Source organism: Hemiscyllium ocellatum, chromosome 2, assembly GCF_020745735.1.
Source record: "Hemiscyllium ocellatum isolate sHemOce1 chromosome 2, sHemOce1.pat.X.cur, whole genome shotgun sequence".
NCBI classification, from domain to species: domain Eukaryota; kingdom Metazoa; phylum Chordata; class Chondrichthyes; order Orectolobiformes; family Hemiscylliidae; genus Hemiscyllium; species Hemiscyllium ocellatum.
This window is the reverse complement of record NC_083402.1, coordinates 109710397-109725680: the sequence shown is the minus strand read 5'-3', so window position 1 is coordinate 109725680 and position 15284 is coordinate 109710397. Positions and strand designations below refer to the sequence as shown.

At 42.4% G+C, this 15284-nt stretch overlaps 1 protein-coding gene across 1 annotated transcript in view; it reads right to left on the bottom strand.

Moving 5' to 3' along the window:
• Nucleotides 1-5304: 5304 nt before the first annotated feature.
• Nucleotides 5305-15284, bottom strand: part of plgrkt (plasminogen receptor, C-terminal lysine transmembrane protein) — a 75989-nt gene continuing 66009 nt past the window's right edge. Inside the window, exons 3-5 of the mRNA XM_060845651.1 lie at nt 11722-11852; nt 7858-7967; nt 5305-5597 (exon numbers count right to left, since the gene is read on the bottom strand). Of these exons, the coding sequence (XP_060701634.1) occupies nt 5476-5597; nt 7858-7967; nt 11722-11852 (363 nt within the window). The 3' untranslated portion in view covers nt 5305-5475. The remainder of the gene's footprint in view (nt 5598-7857; nt 7968-11721; nt 11853-15284) is intronic.

Sequence of the window (15284 nt, the reverse complement as noted above, 5' to 3'; positions counted from 1 at the left end):
CAGAGACAACGCCTAGAGTTTTGTAGCCCAGTGTGGTCTGGGAGGGGAGCAGATGGCGGTTAGTGGGGAGGTGCAGCAGCCAATCCAAGCCCCTACAGGATAGAAGGAGGAAATGGAGGAGGAGCAAATCAAGGAGGCAGAGGAGTGTAAAAAAAACAGGAATAGGAAACCTTGCCAGGCCCCCAAAACCACCCAGCAAAGGGGGAAACGACACCTGCAAGAGCCAACTCTTTAGATGGTGAGGATAGGTATAAGGAGGGTTGTCACCAGAGGAAGAGACAGAACGCTGCGGGGAGAAAGGAGGGAAGCATCGACCAAACAGGAAATGATGAACCCTCTGTCAGACAGAGAATGAGACTGCACAAACCCTGGTCCTGACCCGAAGACACCAGAGTGGGGAAATGTCCGCAGCATGGAGCTTCAGACCTGCGAGTGTCCAGCAGTTCGCGCTCACCACAGGAATGCAGACAGCTACCCTAGAGAGGCTGGACCAGCAGCAAATGGACACTGGTAACCTCATAAACTGTTAAAATGGGGATAGAAATTGCCAGTATTAATGCGCATAGTATTAAGTCTGCTACGCGATGTGTCTCTACATTGGCCTTCCTCGCCAACGTTAAAGCCGACGTCCTGTTTCTGCAGGAGTGTGGGATACCACACCTCAGCAGCTACAGGAGATGGTCGAGCTCGTGGGCCCATGGGCTGTCAGTTTGGTGGGGGGCAACAATAGCCGTGCATCCGGCCTGGATATCCTGTTGCGAGGAGGCAACTTCGCCATCTCCAAGGTTAAGGAGGTGGTAGGCGGGCGCCTCCTCGTCGCTGATGTCATGTACAGAAATATTCCCCTGAGACCGATTGATGTGTACACCCCAACAGGTAAGAGTGAACGGTTGGCCATCCTGCAGCAGCTTCCACTGTTGCTGGCTACATCCAGGCCGGTCATTCTGGCCGAAGACTTCAACTGTATCATTGATGCAGATGGAAGATCTGGCGGGGGGGGACAGTAAGCTGGACGCCACGTCCAGAGCCCTGATGGAAACGGTCAAAGATGCCAAGCTGCATGACATCTTCAGCACCCCTGCAGAGGGAGCGCAGCGTAGATACACCTGGTCACGGGCAGATGGGTCTATCCGCTGAAGGATAGATTACCTGTTTGTGGCCCGAACGCTCTCGGTCAGATCCACCGACGTCAAGCCAGTGTTCTTCTTTGACCACTGCCTCCTGCTGGCCCACTGTCACCTACAGGATGAGCAGCAGGCTGGTAAGTGTACGTGGAAGCTGAACACCAAGCTGTTAACTCCGGGACACATTGAGGAGCTCAAGAGGGATTATGCAGGTTGGAGAACTGTGAAGCCCCTGTTTGAGTCCCCAGCGGACTGGTGGGAAACAGTAAAAGAGAACATCAAGAGGTTCTTCATCCTCAATGGTGTTCAGAAGGCAAGAGGGAGGCGGGGAAAACTGTCCTAGCTCCAGGAAAGTATGCAGAACCTGCTCCTGCTGCAGATGATGGGGATTGATGTCATGGAGGACCTCCAGGAGGTGAAGGGCCAGCAAGCCTTGCTCTTTACTTCTGAGGCCTCCAAGATAATCTTCCGGTCCAGGGTCCGTTCTGTGGAGCAGGATGAGACTTGCTCACGTTTCTTCTTCCAGAAGATGCACAGAGAGCTCCGTGCTCAGCAGCCTGAAGGAAGAAGATGGCTTGATAATGTCATCTCAGGCTGATGTCATGAGGATCAGCAAATCCTTCTATGCCAGTCTGTATGACTTGAAGCCAACAGACTGCGCAGCCTCCCAGTCGTTCCTGTCCTCTATCACAGAGGTCTTAGATGACTGAACACGGGAGAGGCTGGACCAGCCACTATCACTGGACGAGCTGATCAGAGTCCTTTGAAAAGAATAAAACTCCCGGAAGCAACGGCTTACCGGTTGAGCTCTATTCCGCTCTGTGGGACTTGATTGGCCAGGACCTGCTGGACGTGTATGTCAGTATGCTTCGGGCAGGTACCATGCGTGAATCCATGAGGAAAGGCATCATCACCCTCATCTACAAGTGGAAGGGGGAGAGGGAGGAACTCAGAAATTGGAGACATATCTCACTATTGAATGCGGATTACGAAATCTTGTCAAAGGTCTTCGCCAACCGGGTCAGGTCTGCTCTGGGGTCGGTGATTCACCCTGACCAAACCTGTGCTGTACTGGGCAGGAAGATCGCTGAGAGTCTCGCACTCCTCAGGGATACAATCGCCTACGTGCAGGACAGGGGGTTGGACACCTGCCTGATCAGCCTGGACCAGGAGAAAGCCTTTTACAGGATATCACATACGTATATGAGAGATGTCCTCTCCAAATGGGCTTTGGAGAGGGAATCTGCAATTGGATCAGACTGCTCTACACCAACATTGTCAGTGCAGTCTCAATCAATGGGTGGGAATCAGATAGCTTCCCAGTCAGATCTGGAATCAGGCAGGGCTGCCCTCTCTCTCCTGCCTTGTTTGTGCGCTGCATAGAGCCATTTGCCGAGTCTATCAGGAAGGATGCGAGCCTGGGAGGGGTGACTATTCCTGGCAGTGGGGGCCTACAAGTTAAGACCTCCCTGTACATGGATGACGTCGCCATTTTCTGCTCGGATCTGCTGTCCGAGCACAGATGCATGTGCATATGTGACCAGTTCGAATGGGCCTCGAGAACCAAGGACAACCGAGGCAAGAGTGAGGCCATGTTCTTCAGGAACTGGACCGACCAATCCTCCATTCCCTTCACCATCAGGACTGACCACCTGAAGGTGCTGGGTATTTGGTTCGGGGGGGGGGTTGGGGTGTGCGCCAATTCATGGGAGGAGCGCATCAGGAAAGTGAGGCAGAAACCGGGCAGATGGAAGCAATGGTTGCTCTCCATCGTGGTCATCAGGTGTGAGGTACTGTCAGTGTTGTTATATGTGGCACAGTTCTGGCCTATCCCCAGAACCAGTGTCGCCACACCCATTTCATATGGAGATCAAAGAAGGACCGTGTCTGAAGGGACTCGATGTATAAAAATCTGGGCAGTGGGGGAAAAAACACACACCCAATGCCACCCTCACCCTGGTGGCCACCTTTGTGTGTGGCTGCATCAAACTGTGTGTGGATCCCCGGTACGCAAACACCAAGTGTCACTATGTACTGAGGTTCTACCTGTCCCCGGTGTTGCGAAGGATGGGCCTGGCCTCGCTGCCGCGGAACGCTCCGAGTAGTTGGACCGTTCCGTATCACCTGTCCTTCGTGGAGAAATTTATGAAGAAAACCACCTTTGACCACAAATCCATCAGGAAGTGGTCAGCACGTAGTGTTATTGAAACCCTTTGGGAAAAGGAGTTGGCGGATCCTGTCGAGGGGTTTCCTGGGCAGACTGTCAGTCATTTGGCAGAGTGCCTCATCGCCAGAACTTTCCAACAAGCATCAAGACATGGCTTGGCTGGTAGTGAGAAGGACTCTGCCTGTGAGATCCTTTAATGCACGCCTAGATTCTCAGCCGTACCGCACGCTGCCCTCGAAGCGGCTGTGGAGGGGACAAAACTGTTACACATCTCCTTCTGGAATGTGCCTACGCAAAGGAAATCTGGAGGGGAATGCAGTGGTGTTTGTCGAGGTTCATCCCGAGCAGCTCCATGACGCTGTGCTCTGCGGTCTGTTCCCTGGGATGCACACCGAGATGAACATCAACTGTGCCTGGAAGGTCATCAATTCGGAGAAAGATGCTTTTTGGTCTGTCTGAAACCTGTTAATCCTCCTGACCCCGATTGAGTGTTGCAGTTTGGCAAGGTCCAGGACTATGTGTTGGGGGAGGCACTGAAGCTTGGGGCAGCTGCCACCAAGGCGCGGTGGGGAAAGACCACCTTCTAATGTCTGCCTGCCAAAGAAGAACAGGGGGCCCACTCAGTAAGTGGGCTCTGCTGATGCCTCAGCTAAACATATGGATATATGGATGGTAAACATACAGACCTGTATATACAAATGATTAATTCCAATCTCTGTATGCAAAGAAATGGAATGTTTAGGTATGTATGGCATGACCAATTGTACAGATCATCAAAATATTTTGTGAATATATTTTTGAAATAATCAAAAAAAGCTAGGTACCAACATGGACTGAGGTGGAAGGACTTGTAAACTGTATACTTTTATTTTTTTAGTTTTCCTTTCTTATTCTTATGGTAGACTTTTAACTTTTTTTTATTTTATACCAAATATTTAAGCATCTATACTTAGGGAGAGCATCATGTATCTAAAATAGCACCATAAGTGGCAACTTGTAAACTTTTCACTGTACTCATTTGAGTACATGTGACAATAAGCCTAATTCAATTCTTTTACTCTTCATTTTCAACAATCCTTTGGTAGCTTTCCGCTGTGTCGTTACTCTATTACTTTTTTAAGAGCAGACGTAAATGAAGCTTGAGCCTGTGCTTTTGATGTATACCTCTCTCATTGTTGTTTAAGGCCCTTGTATCATGCACAATGGGGCCTGGTTGAACTGACCACTGAATACCAATTAAGTCTGATGAATTCAGTTACTCACACATGTGAAACATGCCCAGCACAAATACTGATTTGTTAGAAATTAAGGCAGGACATTTAAAAGGTTTTTACAATACTGAGCAAACCCAATCGAATGCTTCAATGCGTATTATTCTCAGTAATTCCGCAGGTTTTCCGAAATAAAAACAGAGATTGCTGGAGAAATTCAGGCACAGATCTAGAATACAATAGAATTCCTATAGTGTGGAAACAGGCCCTTCGGCCCAACAAGTCCACACCGACCATCCGAAGAGTAACCCATCCACATCTATTCCCCTACCGTATTATCCTATACTCACCCTGACTAATGCACCTAACCTACACATCCCTGAACACTATGGGCAATTTAGCACAGTCAATTCACCTAACCTGCACATCTTTTGGATTGTAGGAGGAAACCAAAGCATCTGGAGGAAATAGACCAAGGGAGAATGTGCAAACTTCACACAGACAGTCACCCAAGGCTAGAATCGAACCCAGGTCCCGGGCACGGTGAGGCAGCAGTGTTGACCACTGATCCACCGTGCCGGATCTGGTAGCGTTATGGAGAGAAAACACAAGATAATGTTTTGTTAATGTTTTGAAAACAGAGTTAACATCCAGTGTCCCTTCACTGCTGTGGGTTTTCTGCTGGTTTGGACAGAAGTAAGTCTCTGTTTTTTTTCTGAAAATGAAATTTTGGAAATGTGCTCCCCTCTGCATTTGTGGTTAGTGCAAGTTAAAATGAGGTTGAAATAATAAATAAAAAATGTCCAAATCACATGAGGCTTTATTCAATAATAGACAAGTTCATTAAAGGTTACAACTATGCATGCCATTTGATTAAAAAGATCCATACAAGGATAAAGAGCTGCTACTAATACACACTTCCCCTTTGATCTGAGATTTCGATTGCCAGATTCACGACTTATATACTCCAAATCTATTTTTGGATGAAAAACATACTCCGAGCCCTTCTGGCCTTTTCAATACTTTCAAAGGTAGGCACTCCTTTTGGCATCTGAAGAAGGGTTTGTTCTCTATCAATTATATTCTCTGCTTCATCTGGAAGAAGAAAATGATATCAATTACTGCTCAAATGTATGCCACAGAACAACTGAAAATAAGAAAAGCACGTCAGTCATTCAGAAACTTTTGCTAAACAAAAGTTACAAGGCTATGTCTGTTTGAATTCATTTTGAAGGATTCTTTACCTGCTACACAATAAAGTCTCATCATAGCATCAAGATCATTTTTGAGAGCCCAAAAACAACTACATTCTTCTCTATACATGAGCCAGTCAATTCAAAAGACTGGAATTTAATAATCATATCTTGAAGTCAAATGCAGTAAATTTATTGGTAAGAGGGATAAAAATGCCATGAGAAAAATGTTTTTCCACACAGTGAGTGGTTTGTGTCTGTAATGCACAGCTTGAGAATGTTGTAGAGGCAGGTTCAATTGAGGCATTCAATTTACAATGGAATTAGACTATTAATTGTAAAGGAACAATGCATAGGCTCGTAGGGAGAAGGAAGGAGAATGGCTCTAAGTGAATCGCTCATTCAATAAACCAGTGGAGAAATGCTGGGCTTAATGGCTTCCTTCTGCACTGTGCTAATTCTATGATCTGTAGCTGCCTGCATGGCAAACTGTGGAAAACTGATGTGCAACGCCATGAATTAAATGCAGACCTTGAGACTGAGAATTGCAATTAATTATACGTTAAAAGTGGGACATGTGAATAACAAATCAAGTTTTTAGTAGAACAGGAAAAGTCAATATGTACTGAGCAACATAGAATCATAGAATCCCTACAGCGTAGGAGCAGGCCATTTGGCCCATCAAGTCTACACTGACCCCCCAAAGAGCATCCCATTCCAGGCCTATCCCCTTCCTTATCCTTGAAACCCGGCATTTCCCATGGCTAACCTGCACATCCCTGGACACTATGGGTAAGTTACCATGGCTAATCCATCTAATCTGAGCATTTTTGGATTGTGGGAGGAAAATGATGCACCCACACCAAACTCACACAGACAGTCACCTGAGGCTGGAATCAAACCCAGGTCCTTAGTACTGTGAGAGCTGCAGTGCTAACCACTGAGCCACAGTGCTGCCCACAAAATATAAAATTAACAAAATATCATTCATGCCCTGTATAAAATCAAAGCTGTGCTCAGAATTTAGACATCAACTAATTTCTCCCCAAGATTCTAAGCCAGTAAAGGAATGTAGGAACAAAATCAGGTCATTTGGTATCTAAAGCCTGTTCCTGCTGTTCAGTTTCACACCAAGTAGATAGCTGAGGACCAATGCCACTTGTCAAATACTCTAGGAACATGAGCTCAAATCTCACCATGACATTTGGTGGAATTTCAGTTCAATTCATAAATCTGGAGTTGAACGTTAGTCTTAGTATTGATGACCATGAAACTATGGGGTGAGAATTTTGGATTTCCACTATTTTGTGTGAAGACATACTGTCTGACTTGGGCCTCAAACTCAGCACTGATTTTAAGGTTACACTTTCCTGCTCTGGGTTTCCCTACCAGGGTAACCGGTTTCTCTTCCTCAACGTTTGATCCAGAGTATCAACACTCTGTGTGCATATACATTGTCTTAAACTAGTTTCAGTGCTGCAGAAAGCTACATCATTTTGATATAGTAACAGAAACGTAAATTCAAACCAGCTCACCCAACCCTTCAATCACCATTTCTCCCTCAGAGCTTGCTCACCACCTCTTGCAGCATTTACAGAACTCTCATGTCATGAGGTTACATGACGGCACTCAGCTGCCAGTTAGTGTTACAATGTCTTCTGGTTTCTGAAGGGTACATTAGCTGTTGGTGTGAAATCAGACATGATAGTTGGTGAAGCATTGCAACGTGTGTAAGATGCTAGAGACGGCCAATGGTACTGTACTTACCCCGGACAGAATGTAATTAAACAGAATGAGTGTTTATGGGACAGGTAATTAGACAGTGGGCAAAAGAATCAGAGGAGATGGGAAATAAAGCGTTCTGATACAGTCAGTGCTTATCATCTGAAATGCGCTGCCTGAGAGGGAAAATTCATTGGTTTCAAAAAGGAATTTGATTTGTAAAATTGTAGGAAAGATGTTGGAATTGGACTGGCTGAGTTCCTGTGATGGAAAGCCAGCGTGGAAAAGATAGGCCGAATGGCCACCTTCTGTGCTATGATCGTGTTATGCTTCAATGTTCTCCCAAGCTGCACTTAAATTGGAGAAACATTATGAATGTAAGTTTATATTAAACTGCTTCTTGAACAATAAAGTCACAGATTTATAGCTAATTTACTTACCTTTCATCCTTATCATTAATGTTCCATATGCCAGATCATACTGATATGCAAAAACGAAGCTCAGTGGAACAATGGGAACAAGAATTCCTGGTCTCTTCCTCTTCAAAGCTCTGCACAGAAGATAGCTAAGGTCAAAATGTAGACTGCTGATGTTGAAGTAAAGTAACATCTATTTTGGCTAAACTTTACAGTTATTCCCCTTTCTCAAAAAAGGGGAAGACAAAACATACTGGGCTCTTGTTCAGCTGGACTGCCTGGTAATGTCCTAAATTGGCAAATAGAAGTCAATTTTAAATGGGTTATCTCCCTGCCTCAGGTGTGCTGCAATAGTCTAGGAGATGACTGAGGTGGTCAGATATCTCCAGAGATGATAGAATTAGAACATCAACTTGCTAAGCCCTTCTGATCCATGCCTCTGTTTTTCTGACATTTAAGACTTCTTGCACCACTCTTCATTCAACCACATCAATGCATTCTTCTTCTCCTTTCTCCTGAACACCCCCTGTCTACTATCTCTTTAAATAGGACAATTAAATTTCTGCACCCACTGCTTCCGAAGGACATTTTCATCATTAAGACTGCAGCACCTGAAACTATAGTCCATTTGAAAGGCCTGGCTTTGATGGGAAAAAGTAATGGGGAATGCACAATTAAACATGTTCATCATTCTATAATTATAAGAGAGATCCAGTGCGAAATTTGTCACATAGTGATCATTTTAACACTCACAGAAATGTATTACTATTTTTCCTGTCAATTATACCATGCTGTCAGTCCCTTTACTGTTGCTCGTCAAAATTTAGGAATTCTCTTCCATTGAGGATACCTACTGTGGCAGTTCAAGAAGGCATAAAAAAACTAACAGATTAACATGATCACCATCTATGGAGCACAGCTGTAGTCTCAATAAAACACATATTAGATACTCCCCTTCATACTTGTGCAGATGGCCTCACATCCGATCAGCAGAGAAATGGACCCCAGGCCCAGAGAATGGTGATAGATGGAGACAACCTACCCAAAGCAGAGAAGTGAATATCAACCAATCTGTCTTCTCCTTCACTACAGCATACTAGTGGCAAACGAGAAGCAATTCTGTGCTCCTAAGAGAGGAGGTTAGCTATAAGTCTCTTCCAGGAGTAGAATGGAAGTCCACCTCAACGCTATGAACCAACTGTAGCAGTGGAAGAGCCAACAGTTATTGCAATCACAAAATTCCTACAGTTGGAAACAGCCTTTTTGGCTCAACAGGTCCACACAAATCCTCCAAAGAGTATCCTATCCAGATCCATTCCCCTACCCCTATTACTCCACATTTCCTGTGACTGATGCACCTAGCCTACACATCCCTGAACCATACAGGCAATTTAACATGGCCAATTCACCTAACCTGCATATCTTTGGACTGTGGGAGGAATCCCACACAGACACGGGAGAATATGCAAACTCCACACATACAGTCTCCTGAGGCTGGAATCAAACCAGAGTCCCCGGCGCTGTGAGGCAGCAGTGCTAACCAGTGAGCCTTAGAGAAATCTGAATTGACAAAAGTGAAATGTAAAAAGCCACTCCGGAAAGAGAGAGTTCACTTCTGACTGTTTTGGGAGAATATGAATTTATCTGTCACTCATATGAATTGAATTACTCCAGAGGTTGTGTTGTTTCATTTGTCACAGTCAATGTCACCACACGAGAATCAGCCTAAAAAAGTTTTCTCTGGAGTTTGCAGAGCCATCTGGCAATGTTCTAATGATCAAGACATTTGAAATCCACTGGGAGCACCATATGTGCTTTGCAATGTGTGATCTAATTTAGTGATTCCGTTCAGAATGTTGATGTTGGGGTGGAAGGATCAATTGTGTTCTCATATTGCAGTATGATTAAAATGTTGAACAATCAATGTGTCTTTTATTCCAAGGTATATGAAGAAACTGAGGAAGCTTTGTTAAACTCCTCCATGTTCACAACCTGGACAAATTGAAAACAGCACTGAAAGAGGCCATTCAGCTAGTCACCTCCATGCCAGCTCTTTGCAGGAGTAATTAATACATTACTGCTGTTCATCCATCAACTTGCAAATATTTTAGATTATGATCCAATTATATTTTGAAGACCTTAATTAAATTTGTCTCCTCTGCACTCTAAGGCAAAGCACCCAGATCCTCAGTGCTGGTGACATAAAGACTATTTTCCTCATGTTGCTTTTCTTTCTTTGTGTTCAGCAGAAAGACCACAATTTATGCCCATTATTAGTTGCCCTTGAGGAATTCGTGGGGAGCTGCCTCCTTAAACTGGCACATCCATCCTGCAGGGGATGAGTTCCAGGATTTTGACCCAGTGATATTGAAGGAATAAGATGTAGTTCCAAATCAGGATGGCGTGTAGCTCTGACAGGAATGTACAGTTGGTGGTGTCCCCATGCCTATTCTAGGTGGTAGCAATTTTGGCCAATAACCTTAAATCGGTATCCTCTCTTCACCATTTCATGGATTTTCTTTTAGGGTTTTGAAAATCTCAATCCCGTTCTTAACCTTGTTCAAAGAGAACAGACCTAGCTTTTCCAAACTATACACATCGCTGAAGCTCCTAATTATGAGAACCATTCTCCTGAATCTTTTCTGAACCCTCACCACAGCCTTCACATTCTTCCTAAAGTATGATATCCAGAACTGGATGTTAAACTTTAGCCATTTTGTGAGACTTACCATAAATTCCTTGCTCTTGTATTTGTACAACCCAAGATCCCATATGCTTTATTTACCACTTTATCAACCTGCCTGGTTGCCTTCACTGAATTGTGTACACCAGATCCTCTGCTCGTGCACCTTTTTTTAAAAAAAAATTCTATCTTTTATTTTATATTGTCTCTCCTTATTCTTCCACCAAAATGACACAAGCAATTTAGTATGCTTATCAGGAAACAAATTGCAAACTGAAAAAAATCTTAATTTTCCCCACAGAAGTAAGCAGTCTTGATTAAATCAATATTTCCACCAGTGATCTGTCATCATGTTTGTAGTTAATGTTGTTTAGAACTATATTGTTCATGTACTAATCAAAATGAACTAATTCAGCTGAACTAATTCTTTCTCACTGTAACCTCTCTGTAATTCTGGTCATCTGCACATTATGTATTTTCATCACTCCACAATTGGGGCACCTATTTTGAGTTTCAGACTGAACGTGTGGAATTCCTTCCCTGGACTGCACAACATTTCCAGCAGTCTGTCCTGGTTAAAGACACTTCAAATGATTAACATCTTGGATAAACCTTTCACCCATCGATCCTAATGTATCTTTCTGTGGCTCGGTATCAAAGTTTGACATTAAAACAGTTGTGAAGTATCTAGGTGCTATAGAAATGTAATTGTGATCAGAGGTAACTGTCATACAGAAGATCAATAAGTTATGCTGTGATACTCTTTACAGTGTTATTGTGACTCAGAAATGATTTGAATTACAATCATTCTGGTTATTCAGTTTTTGGTCCCCTGTTAAATCTGGTAATCTGGGTGAGTTATGTTAACCAGCAATCTCTAATGTTCTTTGCTTGATTTAATTTGATACAATAAGTATCTCAACTGGTGGATGCCTACTGCTTTCTACAGGAGACATCTAGGGAGCGGTCGTCAATGCTTTCTCAATAAATGTGCTTGTTTATTCTGAAATCCTGCTGAATATTGGTACTTTACAAGCTTATACCTGCATCCACATTGATTACAGCAATAGCAATGTATCAAGCTTGCTGATCTCTGGATCAGTTACGTCGAAAGATAATTTTATCAGGTGATCATTTAGTCCAATAAAACATTGATGGATTCACAATCTCCATGAATGGCCATAAAAGAAGAAGAAAATGCTCACCCTATTGTTAAACCAATTGTTGTCAGTCCCAAAAAAGTTCCAAAGTACTTTATAAATTCACGGGACCATGCGATCTGCATTGCCACTTGTCTCTGTCTCATTTCATTTTGCATCAGCATTTGTCTTTCCAGCTGTAAAAGGTGACACAAGCAATTTAATATACTTATCAGAAAACAAATTGCAAACTGAAAAAAATATTTAAATTTTCCCATAAAAGTTAGTAGTCTTGATTAACTCAATATTTCCACCAATGATCTGTCACCATGTTTATGGTTAATGTTGTATTCAGAACAATATTATTCATTTGCTAATCACAATCACTATAGAAGGTAGGAGGGAAGCATAAATGCTAGTATGGAGCAGTTGGCCAGAGTGGCCTGCATTGCAATTTTTATATAAAAGTTTACATGTCCAACAAATATCCACACAATCCTGGGGATCTCATGTCAAACCAGGAAAACATCACTGAAGCCCTTCCTGAAGAAGGGCTCATGCCCGAAAAGTCAATTCTCCTGCTCCTTGGATGCTGCCTGACCTGCTGCGCTTTTCCAGCAACACATTTTCAGCTCTGATCTCCAGCATCTGCAGCCCTCACTTTCTTCAGGAAAACATCACTATCAAGATGTGTTATCGCTGAATAAAACAGAAGTCATTGACGAGCTATGTGGAAGGAAATAGAGCTGTCAAAGCTTTAAAGCAGTTTTCCATAGATAACTCTGAAGAATTCAGAGCTGAAAAATGAGACTCCATACTTGGTGCTAGAGAGTGCATTAGCAGTCGTTACCAGTTATTACGTTTAAAACACTTTAGAATTTATTATCATTTTCATTTATAATGGTCAGACTTGCACAGCTAGTTTGATGAGAAAATACACAAAGTTTCCCAGACAAAATCACGAGGTCAAGGGTAACATGCCATTTTTGTGAAGCTAATTGTAGTGTGCGAATTGTGTGTCAAGTAATATTCACATTACTTGAATACTTGAGATGATAGCAAATAATTTGTATTAAATATCCAGTAAAACGTTTTTATTTTAAACCATATTATTACTGCCTATTTTTAAATTAATTAATTTATTAAGGTTACATTTTATTGTCAGGAAAAATTCTGCCCTGTTCTAATTACAAGTTTAAGTGATAAATGGGGAGGAAATTACAGGTTGGGACTATCTGAATAGACATGATGGGCCAAATAGCCTCTTTCTATCATTATGGAACCTTTTGAGATTCTGCTGTATTGAGAGTTACTGATACTTAAATTTGTAAATGACTAGTTAAGGAAGAAAACAATATTAGATGCTAAAGTGCAATGCTAAAAATTACAGTTGGTAGCACCGTAAGTCTCAAAGGAATGGCTCAATTTCATTCTCTTTCATGGAATAACATCTTTAATGATATAATTTCTTCATCTCCATAATTAACTGGGGCAATTGTAACGGACTAGAATGTTATTAACACAATATTAATTAGGTGTAATTTTCATTTTATTAGCACAGCACATGTATAATATACATAGGTTATTTAGCATCCTTTTGTGATGACTGATTTTAAAAGATATCAAAACCAAAGTTGGAGTAAAAGATTATTCTTCACCAGGCTACTATTCAGCAAATGCATGCATACATGAAACAAAGTTCAAAATACTTAATTATCTTGATTATGCAGAATTACCAACTGTTTTGTCCAGTCATATTCTGAAATGCATCAACATTGTACCCTCACAGCAGAGAGGAAAGACTGTTTTTCATGCTAGGCCAGCTGCAAATTTAACCCATGGACGTGCACTGTAATGTTCAATTGAGAGCCTTGCAAAAATGTTATCAGTATAATTCTGCTAAATTAAAACTAACTTTCAGGCACTCATAATACTACAACATAATGCAGTATAGCACAGGAATGGACTCTTCAGCCAAACCTGCGCCAATGCTTAGTACTTATTTAGACCTGCTACTTATTGGCCATACGCAGTTTCTATCCCTCTGTTTGTCTTCTATTCTATACCTTAAACATTGCTAACATTTCTGCTTCCACCAACTTCACTGTCAGTACGTTTCAAGCACCCTCAAGCTTGATGTAAAAAACTTTCCCTTTTCACCTTGAACCTGTGCCAGCTTGTAGTTGACCTTTCCACCCTGGGAAAAAGCCTCTAACTATCCATCCTATCTATGCCTCTCACAATTTTGTAGACCTCTTCCAGGCAGCCCCTCAGTCTCCATCTTTCCAATGAGAACAACCCAAGTTTATCTAACCTGTCTCCACAAATAAAACCCTCCAGACCAGGCAACATCCTGGTAAACCTTCCATGCACCCTTTCCAAAGCATTCACGTCAGTGGTGAGCGAAGAAAGCAACAGCTTTAGAATCTTAGAACAATAGTTTAAGTTTGGGAGACTCATAGTCAATAATACTCGTTTACTGAACTCAATTAGTATTAAAAGGAAACGGGAACAATATTAAAACAATAAAGTATACTATAAACTAACAGAAAAGCATTACAAACTATCTTATGTTTTAACTTTGTGTGATCATATACCACCACACTCGAACTTGGCCGGGCTCCATGTGGTGATATTGTCTTCTTCTTCCGGTGGTCTTGGAGATGTCTTCTCTTTCAGTGGTTATCCTCGGGTTACCGTCCTAAGTGGGGTTTTGCGGTGATTCTTATCCTTTCAAGTCTTCGTGCCCTTTTGGGAGGTTCTTGAGTATCTGCCAATGGATGAAATTTGGTTTCTTTACCCTGATCAGTTATGGATTGGCACGTTGATGGTGGCCCATAGGTGTCCATTATGGTAGGTGCTGGGTGCACGTAGCCTCCTCCAAATAAGGGTGCGAGGCACCTCAGTGTCTAGCGACTGACTCACTTTTCCTGGCTATCACAAGGGCAACATTCAATTGCCCCATTCAAGTCCAACTTCAGGTATGCATTGCAGGGTCTGCAGCTGTCAAGTTTGTTTGCAAACAGTCTGTGGGTAGCTGCAACCTGTCTGGATTCTGCAGGCATGTGGATTAGCACAGTCACTTTAGTCAAGGCTGGGTTCTATTTCCCAGCATGTTTTAATCATTGTCCATCTTTCGTAACTCCATAGGAGGTTTATTATCGTCCATCACAAGTTCATTATTTCAGGTGGCCTGTCCAGCCACACCAGTAAAAGTACTGAACTGTTTTACAGTCACATACATGGATTATAAATGTAGGAAATAAAATTCCAGATAAGCAAAGAAAATGAATATTTCGCATTTACACTAAAATTTCCCATCATACAGCACAGTGATCATTATTAATTGATTCTTATAAACAGATAAACACTATCTAAATGACAAGGTTACAAGTTATTCATGTAGTATTGTGTGACTTGCTGTTCTTACTACAGAATGAAATCAACAGTTAAGATAACAGAATCAAAATGCCAGCTTTGAAAAATTAGTATTCAGAAAAGACAAAATAGCATCAGGGACAAATTGAGTTGATAACCTTTATAGCACATTTGAGTGATTAATGTTGGAACAGTATTCAGATAGGAAAGGTCATAGAAGTCTCAGATACAGTCACATAGATGGGTTAACT